General features: G+C 35.9%; 1 protein-coding gene across 1 annotated transcript; it reads right to left on the bottom strand.

The window, feature by feature from the left end:
- On the bottom strand, positions 1-2531 carry LOC149945266 (uncharacterized). Its single transcript, XM_090176469.1, has 4 exons — positions 2170-2531; positions 1627-1714; positions 1302-1439; positions 1-253 (listed from the first exon to the last, which is right to left on the bottom strand). The coding sequence occupies exons 1-4, from the start codon at positions 2519-2521 to the stop codon at positions 1-3; spliced, it is 831 nt and encodes a 276-aa protein (XP_090032595.1). The 5' UTR covers positions 2522-2531.
- Positions 2532-15264: the final 12733 nt, after the last annotated feature.

The following is a 15264-nucleotide window of genomic DNA, read 5'->3' as shown; positions in this document are numbered from 1 at the left end:
CTAGAACTCACTTGTGATATTTCTTTTGTGCATATCAAATGGATCGCAGCATTTTCGTTGGTAATGAGCATATTTGGTTATTAGAGTTGTAAAGTGATGGTTACATACATTATGCACAGCTCCTTCATCGGTAACACCAGATCGAGCCACAATTAATGACTGAGTTTCATCGTCAATGGTGCTTTGATTGTGGCATTCTTCTTGAATAAATTTTCCGACGGAACACAATTCTAATGGGTTTTCTACTTCCATACTATTAACAATTTAGAAAATAGATGTACTAGACAACACGCGATGAAACTCGAATCTTAACTTATGAACAAGCTGAGTTTCCAGAATATTTTTTTGGATCTCGCCCAAATTCCCGGACAAGCCAAAATCCCAAAATAGCCCAAATTCCCGCCCAAGAACGGGTTGGGGGGGGGGGGAATTCAAAGGTAGAGCTACGTTGTAACGTGCAGCACAGCTATGGAAGCTGCCTTTGAAGGAAATGATGAGAGTAAGACGCACTTAAAAGAGTGTATTGTGAAATTAATATTAATACAGGTCGTCGAAATGGAAAAAACCAGGTACGGCGTTACTTTGCCTCGAATTTTTGAAACTAGCCCAATAAACCGCCTCCCGCCCAAAGGATTCTTTCCCGCAATAGCATCCTCAAAGCAACTAGTAACATAACTAGCAGAATCTAGAGCAGACGAAATAAAGATAAAAGAGGTCAAGAAATAAGTAGTAATATTTTAGTGAAGAGAATGAGCGATATAATACGGGAGAAAAAAGGTACCCATCTATCTTCGTTAAATTAGATATAAATGGTTTTTAATTTGTCGTCATCTCAACGGAAGTCAACCAAGTTGAAAATTCCTAATATTTGCATAGCGAATGCACAGATTATATTTCAATCTAAATAAAATTTATCAGAGCGGAATAAAAAAATTGTGTTTTTTTCTTAAAAACGTGTTTTTCATGAAAATAATGTTGGTTTTGTTTTTGGGTCTTAACGATATCACAAACATATTGCGCATCATATGAAAGCTTAGGCTTATGGCTATCAATATATAGAGGAAACATCAAAATCGGAGTATGCCCTTTGTCAGTACTTGGCTTCAAAGTTGACCCCCAATGCGCTAAATATTTTGAAAAACGTTCGATTTTTTAAACAACCGTTACAGATACAATAAGTTTGTTAGAATTTTAGAAATCAACGCTATGCATTGTCCTAGAGACGAGATTCACATGATATTAGCCTTGGTCGCAAAAATGTTATTGACCATAACCCTTAGGGGTACGACTTTTGCGCAAACGAAACATTAAAAACGTGGGGTATTTTCATAAGTCTATAATTTCGGAACCACTCATTATATTTCATTAAAATCAGACGAACCATGGTTCCCTCTGTGTTCGAACCTCCGTGGAATGACCCATCTGTGACCTCAGTGATGCTATAAATTAAGTCATGCGCACTTTTAAAAACGGAATTAATTTCTTTAGAAGTTGCTATAAACAGATGCAACGATAAAATAGGAGACAGTGCAGGTAGTCTTGAACAAATTTTGCTTGTTTTCAGCTTTGGCTTAATTTACTGAAACATTCAATTTGGCCAATGCAAAAAAAAATATTTTTATTTACTTGTAAGAAGCAATGACTGCGCAAGAAGTTCCGGTGCAGTGAGTCGTCTCGCCATTAAATCCAGTGCCCGCCTCGCAACCCACACAAGCTAAAAATAAACAAACGGAAAAACTTTATATCTGGTACTAGTTTACATTATACTATCCACAGTTTTTAATATTTTTTTATTTAAATCGTATATTTTTCATATTTCGAGTTTTGATTTTTCAACATTTTGTTTTACATCAATCGAAATTTTAATGAGAATATTCGCACTGTCCCTCGGATTTCGATATTAAGTTTATTTGGCTTATTTAAGAAAAAGTCAGGTAAGGATTAAGAAATAAGTAAACAAATTAAAAACTACATTATTTTTGCCGTTACTATAGCAGTCAACTAAATATACTGCCTATTAACAAACTACTGTGATAAAGTGTTACCGGTCGTGTTTTGTTTTAAATGGCCGCATTCACGTTTGGAGGTAAACTAAGTCTATATGCTAACGCTATTCGCTAATTCTTGGCAACCGGCCTGAAGATACGGAAATTAATGTTTGACAAGTACTTGTTCTTCGAAATTCAGCCTGGAATCCTTTGCCTTTTGGTAAGTTAATATCGTTGTTGCAGGTGGTCAGCGTCACATTCACTTCGACATCAGATCCGTCCGAGATGAAGTAGGGCGGCGAAGATCTTTGGCTGTCGAACCTCTTGATCATGTCGTTGTGGTCGGGATAGGACGCAATCACGCTGACGACATTTTTGCAGTTGGGCACCGAATTATAGGATCCCCAATGAAGAACTTCGTAATCGGTGAATACCAACTCAATCGCTTGATGCGGTGGTATTTTGAAATGCCAAGTGTAACGGTGAAACGGTGGTGGGTAGAACTCTGGATAATCCTTACTCTCAAATGTCATTGGTGCCGTAAAGGAGCCCATAAAGACATCTTAATTAATGTAAAAAAGTATTAATTTTTGAATAGCTTTAAAAGTTTACAATAAACACACTATAAAAGCTTAAAGGGAGTTCGAATTGTTTTAAAAATGGGGAGTTGTCATTGTAAGATAGAGCAAGGCCGTATTTAAGGCAAAACCCCCCTGGATGGATCAAGACAAAGAGGTGCAAAATTTGAATGGATTTAGACCAAAAAGGGGTTGAACAGTTTATATACCACCAGAAATAAAATTCCAGATCAGCGCATATTTAAGAGTACGATAATTTTCAGTGTCAAATAATAGATTTTCTAAATATTGCGTATACCACTTGTACAGTCTGTTTAAAAAGTCTTCGACAGGTGAAATTTTGCCCTCTTTTTAATTATGCTAGAAAACTATAATAGATAGATCGATGAAACCAATTGCAACTATTATTTATTTTCCAATATCTTTCGTTATTTATCGGTTTCGTCCACCAAAATTTAATAGTTTTGGCAGCTACCGTCAAAACTCATTTTTGACAACTTTTTAAATATTGGTTCTACGGCACTGACTCGCGCGTTTTTGAATTCACAATGGTCGATTCATATTTAGAAAGTGGAAAAAATTAATAACGTAACTTAGACAGCGATCTACCTATTTCACACATAAAATGTAGGCGCAAACATATTTTTTAAAACATGACAGCCAGGGGTGCTGCAAGTAGCAGACAACTAAGCGCTCACCAAAAGATTTGGGAGTCTGCTTGCCAAGAATCCTCCATGCTATTATACCTAAAATAAAACTACTCAATGGCAATTTCAATTTTGTAAATTATATTTTTATTCCTATGAAATATAGTTATGTGGCATATCGCCAATACGCATATGTAGTTTTTACTTAGCTAGGATGGAGGAATAGGATTCCAATTCCAAGTTGCGCGGTATGTGCTATTAGAGAAATATTTCCATCAGAGGAATATTGTGGCTTTAAATATCCAAGAATTCAGTAATCAAAATAATTTATAAAAATGTACAGTTATTTAAATCTACTCTGTTTTTTCTCCACAACTTCTCTTTTACTAACACCAGCGGAATGTTTTACTGCCAAAGTTTCCGCTCTACAAGGAGAGGACATAAGTTGTTTGCCAACTGGGGTATTTAAGGCGTTTTCATAAACCATATTCATTAAATTATTCACATATTCTGAAAATATTAAAATATTACTTTAAATATAAAACTTTGACAAGAAAAATAAATACCATAGGTGTTCTCTTCTAGAATCTTTTTAGCCGTAGCTGCACCTGCTTTGCCTTTAGGATAAGCTAAGTAGTACTGCTCTTCTCCTTCAGAATTAACTGCTTGAGCTTTTTGACCATTTTCATTGAAGTGTAGAGCAGCCAAATAAGTTCTATAAATTTAATTTATTTTTACAATATTGCATAAGTAATGATAATAGAATCAGTTACCATAAGTCTAACATTTCCATAAGTATGTCTCTTTGGGAAATATTTTATTGGAAGTATAGAAAGCGACATACTTATGGATAAAATTATTAACTTATGCAATTACTCTAACCTGGATAATGTTGCATCTTTATGGGAATGTATTCGTTTTGTTAAAAAGGAAGTCAAAACTGAGTGGAAGACTTCTAATGAATAAGACTGATATTTGTTTGACAGTTGTTGAATTGCAGCTTAAGTATGCCTGGAACTAACAACACCCACTACTTTTTCATATAAAGTTGTTCGTGGTGAAAAAGAAATATTTTCAACTGGTCTGTAACCAATGCTTTCAATTCATTCGTACCTTTCTCAATCCACAGCCTAGCATAATCAGGCGAAATTTGGTCATGTAAGCATTTTGGAAAAAGTCCGTCGTGTCCTTCGTGTATATTGCAAATATGATTCAATAGGGAAGTCCATTTTGCAATACGTTCCTCCGCTGTTTCTGAAGATCCTGCTACCCAATATGCGTGATTTATTATCGACTGTACCCAATGAAGCAACAATCCAAAACCCTTTGAGTTCCTTACAGCCAATAGTCTTTTCTTTAAGTCTAGTAAAATGAACTTTATTAGTCTGTTATATTTCCAAAGTAATTTGAGAATTTGCTTATCAACAGCTAAAACCACAAAATAGTAAAACCGAATAATAGATTATCAATTATCACCTAACTTTGGGCATATATAGATTTATTTTTTTAAATAGTAGAGGATATTTAACTCAGGTGTTTCGTAAAAAAATAATATCCGTGAATATTTGTAATAAGAGTGGTATTGGAATTTATGGTATAATTCAAATGACAAGTATTATACCTCTCCCTCTGCAACACTGATTGAAACCCCCTCTCACTGACCGCGTTACGTAATTTGTAAATAGCCCCTACAGTACAGAAACATAAATTGAAATCAAAGTTACTTTTTGCAACGTGCCAGTTATCAAACTCGTGTATTATGTTAGGTTGAGATTTTTTTAAATAAGCAGCTATTCCTATATGGCGGTCTGAAACAAATTTTTTCACAGTCACGTTATTTTCTTTCAAGAATTGAAGTCCCCTTTTCAGACCCTCTAGTTCCATCTGGTTTGAGCTCGTCACTTCTGTGGACTATATTAAGAACTTTAAAAACAATATAAATGCAAATATGGCCTATACATACCTGGACAACTTCTATATGTATAATTTTAACAGTTTCAGCATCTAAGAAATTGTAAGTACCATATTTTGCGGAAAACCTGTCAAAGAAAGTAATAGATTTCAGCAGAGATATCAAAACACATTCTCTGAGAGTTGGTAGAATTCACCCACCCTGGGCTATCAGCTCGACCATCGCCACACAGAACTAATTATTTTTGTCTTGCAGAAGACAAAAGCTTTTCTTGTTCAGATCTCCACAGCTAAAAGATTAAAATTATTCGTTGATATTGATAAAATTTTAATCTATATCACCTTTTGAATGACGGAATGAAACATTAATTGGTAATTGAAATACATTCGTTTGCTGAAACAATGAAGGTTGTAGTGTTTGAAGGTAGTTAAAAACCGAGATGGAAGAACTCCAGCAAAAAACATGGAAGCTGCCAGTAAATAGTTTCCCCATGCAGTTTGGCCAAACATGGGTTGACTTTGCCATTTAAAGATATGACCATCTAAACAATCTGTTGTTACGCAGAGGCAAGTTCCGTTGACTCTACAGTTTACTTTCACAGTTGGCTTTTGATGGCAAATGTGGCACATCTTAAACAATTGTAATAAATTGGTTGCAAAAACAATAAATTTGTCTTGCAGATGTGGAGGTGAATCATCAATCTTAAATTCTTCCCTAATAAGTAAAATTGGTTTAATGACTTTTTAAGCTTGCAATACTTGCAAAAAACCACATACTCGTCTGTCTCCATGTCTTCACTTTCCTGACTAACAGGCCAACTTTCATTTGGGTCATAAGATGACCCAGTCTGTTTCGCTTCACTTGCCAATTGGTTCCGCAATTGGTTCACCACTGGTTTCCTCAAATTCATCTTCGTCGGAATCATAGAACGTATTTTCTGGCGAAAGGCTTTTTGATTTAGTGATAGGTGAGGAGTAGCCAAAATCACTGAAATCACACTGAGTTGCACGAGATTTTCCTAAATCTAATAAGGAATTCCTTTTATAATGACTATCTATTTTTAATTTCAAAGTAACTCACCAATTGTGTTAACTTGTATTCCTACACTTCTAAAAGTGGGATTTGCTACCATACCAGTCGACTTGGTCAATGGTTTTGCCATAATACCAATGGATGTTGTCAATTTCTATAAATATTTTTATTTGATAAAACTTATAACTATGATTTAGATTGTAATGTAAGTGGCTGGGTACAGAGGGGCGCAAAACATTGTGGAAGAAAAATGTATGGACGATAAGGTATTTTTGGAGGGGGGGGGGCAAAAGCAACATATGCTAGGTTTTGGGTCAGTTATATGAAACTAGTCAGAGGTGGTAAAACCAAAATTGGTTTATAGAGAAATGAATGGGAAAAGCAGCCTGCTGCTAATTTCTTTAGCCTACTGTACCTGGCCACTTATGTTGCCCTTAAAGTAGTTTGATAAAAAAATATTAAGTAACTTTGAAGCGTAAGTGTGCATTAATAGAGGATCCCCTTTAAAAACCACTTCTTCATTTGACACACCTGCGATTTCAGATAAAGGCTCAGTAAAGGAAGAACTTGCTGTTCTACTACCACTAGAAAATTCTTCGTCAATTTCTGACACTTTCATTGCTAATGGTGGTTCCATTAACCTTTCTTTTTTAAATTCTTTAGGGTCTAGTACAGATGGAACAGCATTTCTCTTCAGGAAGCGTCGTTTAAATGGAGAGTCAGGTTTTCTAGTATTATAGCAATTTGCTGTAAAATGAGTTGAGCAAACTCTTAAATTGGAGGCTGGAACCCAATCATTAGTTTTTCCTAACGCTCTTAGCCATTGTTCTCTTGTTGGGACATCTTTGGGGAAACAATGGAAGGATATTTCCGACCCACGACAGTTGTCAAAGTTGTTATCGCACAATGGTACCGCGCAATATGTCATCTCTTAATATTTTGGAAATGAACAGTAACCTGATATTTTGAAATTTTAGTATTTTACTGGCGAAACTGCAAAAGGCCAGATAAATAATAAGCCTTGGTCGTGAAGCATAGATAAGAGAGATTTAGCGAGTAAATACCTTTTAAAACGTTGAAATATGGCACGAAACGTTACCAGCAGCTCTGCTTTATACAAAGTGCCTCAATGTTAACTTTAAATCGATTTTAATATGAATTGTGTCCGGGAATAAAACGCAAAGAAAACAATTTTTTGAAACAGCCGGAGATGTACAGACCATGGAGATAGAAATAAACCATGACCCCGAGAAACTCGCCGTTCATTGGCTGTCGTTCGCGGATTGTACCGGCGCCATTCATTGGCCGCTACAACAAATCGCGGCCTTTTCGAAATACACGCCTAGCGGATTATTATTTTTAGTATAGATTTTACATTGAAGACAATATAACAACCGAGCGCGGCGCTGACCACCTACACATTATAGTACAGTTTATAGGGGGAAAATCCTTGCTCGTGGAATTTCGACGAATGTGTTGGCCGTAGTAGCGCGAACAGCGCGTGATCAAAGTTGGCCGTTTTTGACCTTACCGAAATAAGTAAACCTCAAGGGGAGCGCATTCGCGTTTTTGCTATCTTTCTACCGCGCGAGTGACGTAGCTGGTTGACGGTTTTCCCGTAGACACGAAGAGTAGGGTGTCTTTTAAGTACCGTGTAGTTTGTCTGTCATGGGTAAAAAAAATATGTGTAAAAATGTGGTGAAATTGCATAATCTTGGGAGACTGTGAAAGAATATAAATACGTTGGAATTATTTTTGGGTTTTTACCTCTCCGAGGGGACAAAGTCCCCTAGGAGGGATTATACAACGACCGTGTCTGTCTGTGGGTGGGTCTGTGGGTGTGTCTGTCTGTCAGGACTGCGAACGCGTTCGCATTTTCGTTGCAAAGTGTAATCACTGCGTACGCAGTTTCTCAAAGGGTTGGCAAAACCACCGTGTGACGGTGAGCGTTAACGGATGCATTTGCGGTTTGGTTTGGATGGTGTTTTTTCGCTCACCGTCGTGACGGTTTGGTGTATTACGGTTTTTGTAATGTTTATGCGTAGGTTGTGAGTGTTGAATTTGTTGTGTTTGTGTTCTGATGGATGTGCATGTTGAGTCTGTTGTGTTTATATGGGCGTTTTCTCTCCAACGTCTTCTTAATGACTTTGGGACGGACCGAGTGCTGAGTGTAATGCTACCTCTCAACGTCCAATGGCAGGGTTTCCACCAGTTGTACACGGTATTCGTCTTAGTATCAATTTGCGATCGCATCGGGCGGGATTTAAACCCGAGACCTCCTGATTGACAGGCGGACGTTCTACCACAGAACCACCGACACTTGTTACGCCTTATTGAAAATTAGACCTTCAGCTTTATCGGAAGCGTATTTAATAGAGTACGAAATTTTGGTTTAATTGAAATAGAATTGAAATTGAAATTATTGCATCGAAGAAATTCTAATTTAGCGTTTCTCTATTGATTAAAAACAAATGCGCCACCCAGGTTTCGAACCCAGACCATTCGGCTTGGCAATCGAGCGCTCTACCACAGAACCACCGATAGCTGCTTAGATTCACTGAAATTAAGACAGGCATCGTAAGCATAATAGGTAATAAAGTCTTTTTTTATTAATGAATTTATGAAGGCCTAATCTGGTATTTTTTAAAGGTTAAATCTTGTTTTAGCGCAGTCAGCCGAGATTAGAGGGTTAAAGGGTAGACCCTGTGGGTGGTCCACTTTCTTAACGACCTATATATAGTTCTGTTAATTCAAAGGAGATAATTTAACGTTAATTGCTTTAAAAGCTGGCGGTTAGTCAAGTGGCTCTCTGTGCTTTGTTGATGGTAAGGTTTTTGCTTCTTGTAAATACATTTGGTGTGGATATTTGGATATCTACGATTTCTAACGCAGTCAATGATTTCTTGGGTGTGCGAGTCATTATATGATATTGGAAATTGGACGGCATTGGTCTTTTTCATGTGGTATGCGTCACAACGTCAACAGGAAGTGAACGAGTCGTCCACTACCAGATATCTACGGTATCTTCATCAAGGGCGAGTGTTGAAATAAAATGAGCGTTAAAGATGCGGCAAGTATTTCGTAAGCGAGTAATTCCAAAAAGCCTCTGTAGATATTTCATTAAAATTTGCTTCGTATTATATTTAACTGATAAACTTGTTCTGTAAAAGGGTTTAATTCAATTGTGCATTGTTATAGTACGTCTAACTTACTGTTGTAACTACTTAACTTATGATATTCTGAATAAATTAAAATTGGTCGTTTCGTCTCAATTATTTTAATTATAATAAAAATTTTATACCGGGCGGGATAGAAATGGGTTAATATTTTTAACAAATAACTCTAAATTGCGGAGATATATCTTTAAGGGTTATCTCGAGAAATTAATACCACTAGGGACAATTCTTCCGAGGAGAGGTATATTTTGGCTTGCCAACTTGTTCAATTATTGTGGTCGGACGTGGTCAGAAGAAAGAACTATATTTTTTAATGAAACTTTTATTAAAATAAAAAAAATGAACATTTTAATATTGAAAAGGCACATTTTGAAATTCATTGAAAAATTATTATATTGTTCCGTTTACATCTGTCAACTGAACAAAAAGGCAGCTTATTTTTTAAACTTAACTACTTATTTTTTTAGTTTTCTTATCTTTTTTCCTGTCTTGGGCCTCAGTAATACTTTTTGAATTTAAATATTTAATTCTAGTTCTCATTTTTAAATAACAAAAACAATCTCTCTTGGATATTTTGAAAATAATGGCATACGTTCATTAGTTAGGTTATTGATAAAATTTAAATCTTAATTTCCTTTCCAACTTTACCTTAAAACTATAACTTTACAATTTCACTATTAAGTTATAATAATATTAGGCCTAGGCCCTATGCTATAAGCTTATAAAGTTCTGGGTTTAATGTCAGCTAATACTGGAAGTTTTAATAATTTAGAGCAGCTGTTCCCAAAAGGTGTTCCGCGGAACCCTAAGGTTCCATGGAAGGGTCACAGGGGTACCGAGAATTTGCAACGCGGCCATCTTCTTTTGTGTCAAGACTCTTTTAAGATAAACAAAAATGAGTTAGGTTCCGCCAGAATTAGGTGGATAATTTAGGGTTCCATAGCCGAAACAAATTAGGAACCGCTGATTTAGAGAATATAATACTTACAGAAATTTATATAAAGTGCCAAAAACAAGTGTAAACTTGAAGGGAAAACGACCGCACGTATTTATTTTCTATACCGCATTTTTTCTGATTTCTTTTATTAGGAATTCGACTGATTTCTCTAGTCTCTCCTCTCTTCGCGCTCTACTACCCTCCCCGCGGCTTGTTTCTGGTTTCCTGTCAACCAGCGACGTCACTGAAAGTGGGCCGGTAGTTGCCAAGCCCCCCAACGAACCCGCTGAAGCGCTTCTCTACAGACCCCGTCGAAAGAGCTAACCTTATTATACGCAGTATTTTACCAACCTTGACCTTAATCCACCGTCTGCACTTGTTAGGCCTAACAATAACTAGTAAAGTTTGCTCTTCACTGGAAGTGGCTGCCAAGAGGAAATAAAAAAAGTACTGCCAACTTTTATTACTGAAGTTGACGTTGCGTGACGTCGAAAAAACAGGAGACCGGCCGTTGAACATTTTATAGAAAGACCTATTGTGTGCAGCGAATATTACCGAAAAACGTATTGATTTTCGTAAATAAACGTAAATTTCAAAGACTTAATCTTAATTAGGGTTTTCTCTACCAAAACAAAAAAATTCACGCCCTAAAAATATTTTCTAAAGATTTTTCTTAAGTTATCTATAGAAATATTTTACTAAGCGTGAAGTAAGAAGTGTCTTTAAAAAATTCTATAGAAATTCTATAGAATGTTTCCCTAGGCTTAGAAAACTTTACAACCCCTTAAACCACTTTATAATATTCTATAGAAAAACATAGAAAGTTTTCATAAGGGTGAGGAGCGCCTGCTAAATGTAATTGGCCTTGCAGGAACATTTAGCCATAATGTGGTTTTCCAGGCATGATTCAACGCATGGATGAAGCTATATAGCTCGCATTACATGCAGAACCGCAGCCTCTTCCAGCATGGCCCACGTTACTCAATTCTTTTGGGAGTTCCTTCTCCTTTTGGCCAGCGTTCACAAGGAATACCTTGAACCCCCCAACTAGTGGTTCCAATTTCTTTCTGAAAAGGTATATCTGGTATCTGGTTCTCCTATACTTAATTGTTGTAAACAGATAACTGAGCAGATAAAAAACTTCGTCCTCCTTTATTTTATCTGCTCAGATAAAATCGGTTAGTCTTATCTGAATATTTTAACTGGTTAGTTTTTATTTTAAAAATACGATAATCAAACCAGTTATCTGCTACAGATTATAGAATAATATTATAAGTAAATGAATATTTTTAGAGAAAGGCTCTAGCTTAGTATAGCTCAGGGTGCACAAACTTAATGACAGGAGCTTTATTTGTAGTTCAGTTGCTATACCTATTCGTTGGGCCATGATAGAACTCCTTCCTAGGACCCTACACAACCTTCCATAATCCTTTATCAAATTACATAAAAAACATGTGACAGCATGAGTTCACTCACGAGGAGTCTACCCGAGGTGTAAATCACCGATTTTGATAAAACTCGGGGGAATGTAGAACTTGGAAACATGAATTTTTACCAAGGGAAAAGTTACGCGGGGCTTCCGTTTTGCTATGGCAACCAAAAATGTTTTTGACAACTTAAAATGAAAAAATCTACATTTAAAAAAGCATGGGGTTTTCTCGGTTTTGAAAACTTTTAAAAACTCAAAAAAATAAATTTAAAATTTAAATTTCAACTAAAACGCTAAATTTGAACAATTTTGGGTGAAATTCATCAAGTTTGGGTAAACTTTAACCAAATTTGGGTAAAATTGAGAAAAGTTCATTGAATTTGATAAATAAAGGAATATTTGCAAATTTTACCTAAATAGGGTATTGTGAAATAATTTTTTTTAAATCGACAAAAATTGGGTAAAAAGACCAAAATTGGGTAAAATGACCTAAAATTTTTAAAATTGGATAAAATCGGGTTTAACCAACTAATATTGCCATTTGAAAAACATTTGTCAATTCCAAAATAAACTCGACTAGCTTGCTGACTAAATTGTTTATATCAATGACAGCTAATAAACAAGTATTTATTTCCTTTTTTAGTCGGAAGCGATATTTTTTGTCAAAGAAGTATCTTCGTTGAAGGATGCGTAACGTTCTTATCTGATTGCTCGGATAAAAAAATCAGATTGTAAAGGCGGTTAGGTAAACCAGATATAGGTTAAATCGGATATTTCTATTCGGATAAGTGTCATCGGACCAACTGTTATCTGCGCATGATTAAAAAAGAAGGTTCATCCGATTAGGAAATCGATGAAACAAACCAGGACTATACAGATAAATAACAGATAACAGATAGCTGTTGGAAGCACTACCCCCAACCACGTAAATCTCCAAGTCTTAATACCCCTACCGCTAGCCAGCATTCCCAAGGAACGCAACAAACACCCAATTTCTTAGATCTCAATGACTGACGAACAGTCCCGAAGTTAGCACCATTCTGAAGTCGAAAATTCGATTACAGCAGCAGCACCAAGTAAGTATAAATAGCTATACGCCTATATTAAAAGGTGGTTTAAAATGTCGACCCAATAAGTTGGGAAATTTTAATTTATATGAAGATGAATTTTCTGTCTTGCATAGTTTTGTACTTTCGGTTTAAAATCGTCTGCATTGCAGTTTCTTATTAGTCATTCATCCAATTTTTGCTGGGTGGGTCGTCATTTTTACCCACCTTTTAATATAGGAGAAGAATAAAAACCACGTTTTTCTGTACAGTATAAAAGCTCTATAATTTTTAGGAAAAAGGTGCGTAACACCTAAGGAGGTGCCTTGGGTACTATCCAAAGACTATATAAGTTATCGCTACATAGACTAGAATTTCAATACTCCAGAAAGGCGCCACGTAGGAACTAAAACAAAAGCTCAGCTCAGCCATCTATCTTTAACTTACAGAACTGAAAAAAAAGAGGTGAATTTGAATAATTTTGTCGAAAATGAGTATTTATGCCGAGAAGAGAGAGGTAGAAATATGACTTTCTAGGTTGAAACTAATTAAGGCTTTTGGCCCTTGTTTTGCAACCGATCATTTATAATTTTTCTGATTATTTTTAAAGAAGTCCAAGTCTACAGGAACAAGGTGTGTGTAAATTATCCGATCATAAATATTTAAGTTTTCCTTGAAACCCCCCTGTACCCCTTTAAACCCCCTGTTTCCAATAGCTGATGCATTAAGGCCACGGGACTAACGTATGCCGAGGGAGCCATGGGACTTTCAAATCGAAACGACCCCGAAAATTAGTTCCATAATCTCAAAATCGACCTAAAAACACTTAAATCGTACTCTGAAATTTCTAAATCACTTTCAAATATTTAAATTATTTTTAAAATTTTAATATCATTGTGCTAAAATGGCGAGTGTTGAACCCCTAGAAAAAACTCTTACAAAATATTTACTGTCGCTAACAAGAATTGAAACCCCTGTTTCCGGCAAGACTGGCAAGCTCGCTACCTCCAAGCCACAGATAGAACGCGCATTCAAAAATAGGATCGGCCTTTCGCTTTTAACAAGGAAACCGAAAGTACTGGTAGAGTTCAATATTCAACCGGTGTAACTGTTTCATGGTTTGGCTGAACTCAATTTTGACAGTTTCGGGCAAAAAAAGCGACCTTAAAGAATAGATTTATCGAAATTTAAAATATATACAACGAATTTGTTTCAGTAAGAACAAGTTTGCCAAGGCCGAAATATTAGATCCACATCAGAAGGATAAATTTAACGTCGGACACAAAACTTGTAAAAAGTTATTTCCTGCCCACAACCCTACTTTCCAAAAAATGAGGCAGGTCCGTCAACAACAAAGTAAAGAAATATAATTTCTTCTTTGCCACACAGCCCTCAGCCTCGCCTCGAATTTCCCGAAAGACGAGCAAAAATATTTATATATCCCCCCCCCCCCCCCCCCCCATCAGGATCGCTCCCACGGCTTGGGCCAAAAATGTGGGAGAAAAAAAAAGGTGTTCGCGCGCTTTATCTGCGTCGGCGAACGGGAAAATCTTTAATAACCCTGTACATCAATTGCGAAGAATATTTTAATCACCCTGTCCATAAATCACTAAGAATATTATAATCACCCCGTTCAGAAATCGCGAAGAATATTTCACACTTAAATATTACTTATGGCCATATTTTTTAGAAATATTTTTCAATTATTTAGTGTCACACTTATTAAAACTCTCCTGGTAATACGAACTTATGGCCATATTTTAATAGAAATATTTTTCAAATATTTAGTGTTACACTTATTTAAAACTCTCCTGGTAATACAATTTAAAAAAATTGTGTCACACTTGTGTCATACTTCCCGTCACATTTCTGGTCAGACTTTGAGTGTCAGACTTACTTGTTACGCCATATTTTGTTATTATCTTTAAATAAAATTGGTGTGACGAATATTTCACACTTATACATGTATGTAATGGCCATATTGTATTGGGAATATTTTTCAAATATTTAGTGTCACACTTATTTATAACTCTCCTGGTAATACGTTATTGTTAGCCATATTTTGATAGAATCTTAAAAACAATTTAGTGTGAAGAATATTTCACACTTTTATATTACTTATGGCCATATTTTGTTAGAAATATTTTTCAATTATTTAGTGTCACAGTTATTTATAACTCTCCTGGTAATACGTTATTGTTATAACCATATTTTGTTAGAATTTTTAAAAAAAATTGATGTCACACTTATTTGTTACTTTGGTCAGCGACTCCTCTAACTAATTTTAACCAGCGGAACTTGGTTTCTCAGGTAGAGGTAACCCTATTAAGTGTTCCTGGAGTTGATATGTCACTCCACTAAAAAGATATGGAAGTTTTTGCAATTTAGGACGACAACAACAACAACATTTACAACTATCTGACGATTGCAATAGATCCCCTCGATATATATATCGATGTGGATCTAAAAACTGGCGGTCTTTGCAGAGAACGCAAAGTGGACGTCAGATTGCTGTTCAT

This window comes from Leiobunum rupestre, chromosome 5, assembly GCF_980474605.1.
Source record: "Leiobunum rupestre chromosome 5, qqLeiRupe1.1.hap1, whole genome shotgun sequence".
Classification (NCBI taxonomy): domain Eukaryota; kingdom Metazoa; phylum Arthropoda; class Arachnida; order Opiliones; family Sclerosomatidae; genus Leiobunum; species Leiobunum rupestre.
This window is presented reverse-complemented; position numbering and strand designations above follow the sequence as displayed.

What these genes read in the sequence shown, in the direction of transcription:
- LOC149945266 (XM_090176469.1), bottom strand. Translation starts at nt 2,521, where the DNA reads ATGACATTTGAGAGTAAGGATTATCCAGAGTTCTACCCACCACCGTTT. An exon ending in GCAGTCATTGCTTCTTACAA is followed by an intron (nt 1,440 to 1,626) that starts GTAAATAAAAAT and finishes CTTAATTTATAG; the next exon opens with CATCACTGAGGTCACAGATG. An exon ending in CCCCACGTTTTTAATGTTTC is followed by an intron (nt 254 to 1,301) that starts GTTTGCGCAAAA and finishes AATTGTTAATAG; the next exon opens with TATGGAAGTAGAAAACCCAT.